The 8,095-nt window shown below is 51.4% G+C and overlaps 1 protein-coding gene across 5 annotated transcripts in view; it reads left to right on the top strand.

The window, feature by feature from the left end:
* Nucleotides 1–2,654: 2,654 nt before the first annotated feature.
* ADAMTS17 (ADAM metallopeptidase with thrombospondin type 1 motif 17) overlaps nt 2,655–8,095 on the top strand; it is a 353,876-nt gene continuing 348,435 nt past the window's right edge. For 4 of the 5 annotated variants that reach the window (XM_033431430.2, XM_049706098.1, XM_033431429.2 and 1 more), the window contains exons 1-2: nt 2,655–2,819; nt 3,286–3,656. In XM_033431430.2, coding sequence (XP_033287321.1) covers nt 2,741–2,819; nt 3,286–3,656 — 450 coding nt within the window. In that variant the 5' untranslated portion in view covers nt 2,655–2,740. Of the gene's footprint in view, nt 2,820–3,285; nt 3,657–6,550; nt 6,772–8,095 lie in introns of those variants that run through there. The other variant, XM_049706099.1, reaches the window with a different exon arrangement.

Below are 8,095 nucleotides of genomic sequence, written 5' to 3'. Positions count from 1 at the left end.
AGTGCACAAGAGTTCCCTCTTCTCCACATCCTTGCCAACACTTGTTGTCTCTTGATTTTTTGGTAATAGACATCCTAAAAGGTTTGAGGTGATATCTCATTGTGGTTTTTATTCACATTTCCGTGATGATTAGTGATCTTGAACACCTTTTCATGTACTTGTTGGCCATTTGTATGACATTTTCTTTAGAAAAATGTCTATTCAGGTTCTTTTCCCTTTTTTAAACTGGATTATTATTATTTTTTCTAATGAGTTGTATGAATTTCCTATATATTTTGGATACTAACTCCTTATCAGATATATGGTCTGTAAATATTTTTTCCCATACTGTAGGTAGACTTTTCATTTTGTTGATGGTTTCCTTTGTTATGAAGAAACTTTTAGATTTGATATAGTCCCATTTGTTGATTTTTGCTTTGTTTCTTGCACTTTTGTTGTCATCTAAGAAATTGTTACAAAGACCAATGTCAAGGAGATTTTTCCCTTTGTTTTCTTCTACACATTTTACAGTTTCAAGTTTTACATTTATCTTTAATCTATTTCAAGTTTTTGTGTTTTTTTTTTGTGAGTGGTGTAAGATGGGGTCCAAGTTCTTTTTTTTTTTTTGCATATGGGTATCTAGTTTTCCCACCACCATTTATTAAAGAGACTACCCTTTTTCCTTGAGTATTTTTGGCTACCTTGTCAAATATTAGTTGATTGTCTATGCATGGGTTTATTTCTGGACTCAATTAGCCATTTATCTAATGATTAACATTCAGGTTTTTGCAGTTTTTTGCTCTTAATAATGTGCTGTGGTGAGCATTCTTCTACATATGCCAGTTAACTCTGCTATTCCACTCTTGCTAACTACCACTAACTGTGTTAGTTAACAAGAGTGGAATAGCAGAGTTCTAGGGTGTGTACATTTTAAACTTGACTGCAGTTTGCCCACTTGTTCTTCAAAGTGGCCGTGCCAATTTACACCCCCACCCATGGGCAGGAGAGTGTCCTCTCCAATCCTTGATATTTCCAAGCCCTTTAGTTTTGGACAGGCCGGAAGATGAAATGGCATCTTGCTGTTGTTTCAGTTTGTGTGTCCCTACAGACTAATGCATTTGAGCATCATCTATCTGATAGGTTGATGACTATTACTTCAGGCGGACTCCAATAGCAAAATTGTTCTTGCGAGGCAGTGGGGCTGCTACTCCCTGGCTTTCAGTGGCAGGCCTTTGAGGTGGCTCTTTGGCCAACAAACCTACACCAAAAAGCTCACCATGATATCTTGTGCCACCAGAAGATGCTGCTGAAATTTCAGTTGGCTAAGGCTGCTGTCAAAGGAGAGGAAAAAAGACCCAAACCTGTCCATGAGCAGGACGTGTGTGGAGGCTTCCAGGAACTTTAGATGCCCAGCAGTGAGTGGCAGCCCCTGGAGCAGTGGAGGGTGGGGTCGACAGAGCAGGAAATGATTCCACCAGCCACACCCCAGGGAAACACAGAGCAGCAAGTTTGCAGTAGTGAGAGTGCTAGGCTTTATTGAGAATCAGTGACACAGTCCACTCCTAGGGTTGATTAAATGTCATGAAAGCTGGACAGTGTTCACCTCTGGATTCCTTCTGATGACGTGTAATCCTTGTGATGAATTTTAGATTCTGAGAGGCCCTCAGCAGAGTCCAATAGGAGTGCTGTAGCCCCTCTGCATTGAGAAAACAGAAACGGGCAGGACAGGGAAGGAAGGGGAGCGACCACTTCAGTTCATTCTGTTTTGTTTTGTTTTCTACAAGACGTTCCTCAGGAAGCTAAGGGAATCACCTTTCTTGCAGACCTCAGTTATACCCTGGTGGGAAAAGAATGAACTCACTCTGTTGCCAGAAGACTTGGGTTTGAGTCCGGCCTTTGCCACTTTGTGCCCGTTTCCTAACCTGTAACACCGGGCTAATGTTCCTTCTTGCCTGCCTTGGAGGGCTCTTGTTTGTAGCGAGCAGCACCGGGCCAGAAATCTGGACCACAAATTCTAGCTCTTGTTTTGACAGAAACTCACTGGGTAACTTAGTAAGCTCCTTAAGCTCTCTCTCCCTCAGTTTCTCAGTCTGTAAGAGGGTGTGATCTCGCCTGTTCCACGGGCTGCCGTGAGAATAAAGACGACAGGGGTGTGAAGGGTTTGCATAAACACTGCGCTTTGGAGGTAGCATCCGGCGCAAAGTTGTGCACATTGTGCATGAAAGTGCCCACCCACAAACAACCAAAACTGGTTTTACTTTAGATGCAGAGAGAAGGTGCTTTTACGGGTGAACTCGGTTGGCTAGGACGATTTGTGGCCTGTCTTCTTGGGAAGCTGAGCAGCAGGATCAGAGAGGGTTTCGAAAATGGGGACAAAGTCTGAAGACCAGCCAGGTGTCTTCCCGGGTCCTCTGGGATCGCGCTGCTCCAGACGGCTCCCTTGCGCCACCTGGTGTCCCATCCCCGCCACTGCCCAGAAACCACGTGTAAGAAAGTGCTTGCAACCTAACTACGCACCCTGGTTTAGACCCACACTAGCCAATAGAGAAGGGGGAGGCGGGGCAGGGGAAAGCGAGAGTCCAATCACCTCCCGCTTTCCGAGGAGAAGGCGGGGCTTGGGATTTACCACGTTGGGTTTGTCCGCAGCGCTAATTACTTTTTCCAAAGACTGGAGGGCTCACTCCGGCTGGCGCCGCCGCCTCGCGCGCTCCTACTCCGCCGCGACCGTCCGGGGAGGGGGGGGCTACTCCTCCCAAGTACCATGTGTGACGGCGCCCTGCTGCCTCCTCTCGTCCTGCCCTTGCTGCTGCTGCTGGTTTGGGGACTGGACCCGGGCACAGGTAGCGCTCCCTCTCCCACTGCCTCTTCTTCTCCTGTGCCTCTCGCGGCCACCTTCCCCCTGCCCTCCGGAGGCATCCTGGCGGCCTCCGCCTGCCCGCGCGGCCCGGCTCCGGCGGCAAACCGCTGACAGCTCCGGGGTCGAGTGGGCGCGGGCCGCGGCCGGAGGACTGGGCTCCGGGCGGTTGCCGGGAGGCCGCGCCGCCGCCGGTTCTCCGGACGCCGATGCCGCGGCCGCGTCCCCGGAGGTGGTCGGGCGGCCGCGCCGGAGACTGTTCCGGCGGTGGCGCGGGGCACGGGCGGAGGCTCTGGCTGGCATGGAGGTGCTGGGGCGAGGGAATGGAAGAGCGCGCCGGCTCGGGGCCGCGCTGTCTCCGAGCTGGAGCTGGATGCCCAGCGCTGGACCCTGCGCCCGGCGGGCCGGAGGGCGGGCCCCGCCGCGCTGACGCGTCTCCTTTCTCCCCGCAGCTGTCGGCGACGCGGCGGCCGACGTGGAGGTGGTGCTCCCGCGGCGGGTGCTCCCGGAAGACGTGCACCTGCCGCCGCTGCCCGGCGCTCCAGGGCCCCGCAGGCGCCGGCGCCCCCGCGCGCCCCCAGCCGTCCCGCGCGCCCGGCCCGGCGAGCGCGCCCTGCTGCTGCACCTGCCGGCCTTTGGGCGCGACCTGTACTTGCAGCTGCGCCGTGACCTGCGCTTCCTGTCCGGCGGCTTCGAGGTGGAGGAGACCGGCGCAGCCGGGCGCCGCGGACGCCCCACAGAGCTGTGCTTCTACTCTGGCAGCGTGCTCGGCTACCCCGGCTCTTTCGTCTCGCTTAGCGCCTGCGGCGCCGCCGGCGGCCTGGTACTGCTCGCTCCCCCTCCGGGTCTGCCTGGCGATCTGTCGCGGCGCCGAGGGTGGGGGTGAGGGGTGGTTCCCGGGGAGGGCTGGGATTGGGGTGGGGCCTCCGGCGTGCTCTGCCGCTGGCGGGAGAGAGCACCCCCAACCTTCCAGAGGGTCTATGAGCAGAGGGCTAGAAAGGGGAAGCGACCTGTTATCCAGTACCTTCCACTGGCCGTCCTAAGCCTCAGAGGTGCGCCAGGCCAGCGCCGATATGGGGTTGCATAGCGAGATACGCCGCAGCCCGCCCAGGGAGCACATGTTCAGCAGAGATGAAATCCGTCAAGCCCCTAGACTGAGAGGTGCGCTTGACCCAGGTGTAGAGAGAACGCTATTTGCATCTGCACAGGTGTGTATGTGTGCGTGTCATGAGGAACACCTATCTATATGTGTATAGCTCACCTATTTTTGGATGTGGGGATGGAGCATTGATCTCCTTTCTGTCCTTTTGAGTCTTTATGTACCTGGAAAAGTATATTTGGAGGGGTCCCCCGACGGGCCACTAACCTACTCTTCTTAGTTGAAACGTGAGAACCAGGAGAGGGAGGGTGTCTCTAATATTTTTACCTTATACTGCAAGCAGACATTTGTCTGGCACTCACCCTCAGCCAGGCCTGAGGAATGCTTACATTGGTGATGAACAATGTCATCCCCAGAAGCTCCCTCAATGTGGCAGTAATTCCTCCGCCACCCCACCCTGCTGCATTTGCGGCACCCGTGGCAGTGCTCCGAGGGGTGGAGGAAGTTCTTGTGCGCCTCTACCCTGCCTGTGCTCACACTGGCTCACTTGGCTACACTGGTGCCCAGACAAACACTTCCCAGCTTCTCCATCGTGCCCCCATAGAGCGCAGATGGCTGGCAGATGGGCTGCCCCCACCCGTCAGAGCCTGGGATGGGCTCAGAGAATGTTCCTCTATCTTCTGGGGAAGTGGTTTCTGATATTCTTTTGTGTCTGTGCTTCCCTGGCACAAGAAACTGCTTCCCCCACCTCCACCTTATCTTGCTCCACCGTCTAGAATTCTCTAGCTCTTATCCACATAGTGTGCAACAAGTTGGCACGAATCTGCAACAAAGCCAGAAACCCTGAGGGTCCAAGTCTTTATATGAGACTTCTGCTCTCTTTCCAGCAGTGTAGGGGAACTTGGGAAGTAATTCCCAAGACTTGGCCTTCACCAGTTCCCCTTTTAGGATTTTTTGAGTCCTCATCAGAATGTGATCTCCTTTTGCTGGGCTGGGAGAAATTGGCTTCTTTGGTTAAACAAGGAAAATGGACCGTGGAGGGGGCCTAGTAGGAGCTAATGTGGAACAGGGGCGGGGAATGTGGGCTATGGGTGAGGAGGCTTAAGTAGGGGTGAAAAAGGCTCAGGTCACTGAAGGACTCGGGTCAAGGCTGTATCATGTTCTGGGAGGGACTGGAAGGCCCACATCATTTTTCCTGTTTTTGCCAAAGTGTTTAAAGTCTAGGTCACATCACTGTACTGAACATGGAAACATCTGAATCCCATTTGCTGCGGTTTAGTGAGTTTCTGTAGAGGTCAGAGTTTATACTTCTTGGTGTAAAGTTTCCAGCAAGGCGCTATCTGTGAAGGAGTCGAGGGTGGAAATCTGGATAACATTGATTTAAAATCCTCAGAGTGAGTACTGGGCCCTCTCACAGATGGCATCTGAGCAGTGAGAGTTCCCTTCCGTCCTCCAGGTTTTCAGGAAGACTGTCCTTCCCTTTGGCACCATGTGAGGGCGCTGTGCTTTAGATAAAGGAACGAGGCCAAGAGGCTGAGTTCAGTGTGTGCCAACTGCGGAGGGACCTCTAAGACTTTAGATTTTAATTTCTGCTTGAGCAGACACTTCTGTTGTTTAGTCTGCCTTGATCATCCCATTTGTGTAAGCTGGACATTGGACATTTCTTCCTAAGTACACCCTATAGAGGAAGGGCAGAAGGCCAGGAGGCCAGAGACAGCAGGTGATTTGGAGAGGACCTCTTGGTGACAAGGTGGTCCTGCCTTTCTAGAAAAGAAAGCAACAGAACATAGGCTAACCAGGTTTGCATCGCACTCCACCTTACTTTGATTTTGGTTCCCCAACGTGCTTGAGACAGTTCAGCTGGGCGGTAATGCAGTGTTAGTCCTTCTGGACCACGGTGGAAGCACCATAGAGATGTGGCACGCCTGTTGTGTGTTTTTGAGGACTGGCTCAACCACGAGGTGTAGGGGAGGAGTGATGCCCAGTAGATGAGTTTTGGTGCCCACAGTTGGGAGCATTCCAAAGCCTCCTTGTGTCTAAAGAATCATGTAGAGCAGGGGTTGGCAAACATTTTCTGTAAAGGACCAAGTAGTAAACATTTTCGACTTTGTAGGCCATATGGTCTCTGTCACAACTAATCAACACTGCCCTTTTAGTGCAAAAGCAGCCATAGAAGGTAAAGAAACAGATGGACCTGGCTGTGTTCAATAAAACTTTATTCCAATGTTGAGTATGAATTAAATCCTGCTGCATCTCACATCTCCAGAATGGCTTAGTGAGGAGTGTTGCCTGCGGGGCAGGGCATGCAGGCTCTGTTCCCTGTGCTGTCTGTCTCCAGAGACATTTGGTACCTGTTTAAAGGAGATGCATGATTAGATCATTACTTAATTAATTGTTTATGGGTCAGGGGAAGTAAATCTCATGCTCCATTTTGCTCCCTCCCCACGCCCCGCTTTTGACAGGGGGCAGAGGGGCGGGTCTGTGGTATTTACCCTGTATCTTATCTTGAAAAGCTGTGCAAGCTGCACTTTTTGGATCTTCAGAGACCGTGGGTTCAGGTATTAACTGTTTTATGTTTATGCATCTTCATTTTATTTACATTTCAGAGAGTCCTCAGACATAACATAGGTTTTTGGAAGAGTTTCTGTAACCGTATAACTTCAAAGCGATGAACTTTGGGCATATGAGGAAGGTATTTTTCCTCCCAGAGGATTAATGTGAGTTTGGATCAGCTGCCTCGTGTGAATGGGACCAGATCATGGAAGGCCAGCAGAATTCGAAGAAACTTCAGGTTAAAGTTCACCAGAGCAGGCAGTGGAGGTGGAACTTCGGAGATAGAGTGAGTGTCAGTCTCTGAAAAGACTCTCTATGCTGCTTGTCTGAAATGAGTGGTTGGAGGGGCTGTTTTCATCCCCACACGTGAGGAGAGGTGGACAGAGAGGAGGGGTCTGGTCTGCTGAGCAGTGGCCACTCTTCCTTCATGAATACTGAGCTCAGGGGAGTCCACCGCCCAGAGTCTGTCCACCCCTTCTTGGCTGAGGCCGTGGCCTGCAGGGATGCACTATGGGTGAGATGTCGGGACCAGAGAGGACACCCAGGAGCTCTGGGCTGTGGCCCATTTTCCAGGCCACCCTGGAGGGACAGAAGGTCAAGGATAGTCCCAGTGTGCCTTCTCTGGAGTCACAGCCATGCTCCATAGGGGGCTGGCTTGTGGTCTCTCTCACCCAGGCCGCTCACTGGGGTCCTGATGGCCCAGCTGCCCTGGCTCTGTCTGACTGCAGCGCGGGGGCCCTTGTGGTCGTCCTTCACCTGTGCTGCTCCCCACAGTCTTAGTTCCCATAGCTCTTCCTCCCAGTCTGTAAGAATGCTCACCTTTACCATAGGGGAAGAAGTGTAGTCTAGGTAAGAACAGGGGGGCTGAGTCCAGCCAGGCAGTGAGCAGGTGGCTTAGAAGAGTTGGGGGACCGCGTTCTCAAGAGGGCAGCCTGACTTCAACGATGAAGGAGCTGGTTTGGGAGGTTGCTGCCTTTCCCTTTAGAGCTACCCAACTCACTTTTCCTTGACCCAAAATTGCCCAGCTTTTTAATGCAACATCACTCGATCACTGACAGCTGAGTAGGAATTGGTCTTGGCAAAAAGTATACGATGGGGAGACCATTTGAAAGGGAGCAAATAGACCAAGCCATGTTATCTTGCATCATTATATTGATACAGGTGTGGGGAAGGCACATAGTCCTTAGTCATTCATCAATTAATATTACTGAAGAATTTATCATGCACAGCATAAATATATTTGTTAAATGCAAAGTATATTTTTTAAAACTTTGTAAAAAGAAACAATTGAGTGGATGTTAAGGAAAGTAGGAAGGGAAACAACAGTTGTGAAATTTGGGGTGTGGAAGAATTAAAGGGGAGAACTTGGAGCAGAGAATTCTAAGGCCTCCCACGGCCTCCTCTGGAAGGACGTTCACTCTGCCTCACGGTGACTTTCTATACCCATCGCTCATGGGCATCAGGTTGCCCATGAGTGTCACCTAGGGTACCTAACCCTACCTCATTATTTACCTAGGGTACGTAACTAGAGTTTCCCACCTGAACTTTTATTTAGTTGGCAACATTTTATAAAAGAAAAAGAAATACAAGATGGGATGATGAACTGAAGA

This window comes from Orcinus orca, chromosome 2, assembly GCF_937001465.1.
Source record: "Orcinus orca chromosome 2, mOrcOrc1.1, whole genome shotgun sequence".
Classification (NCBI taxonomy): Eukaryota; Metazoa; Chordata; class Mammalia; order Artiodactyla; family Delphinidae; genus Orcinus; species Orcinus orca.
This window is presented reverse-complemented; position numbering and strand designations above follow the sequence as displayed.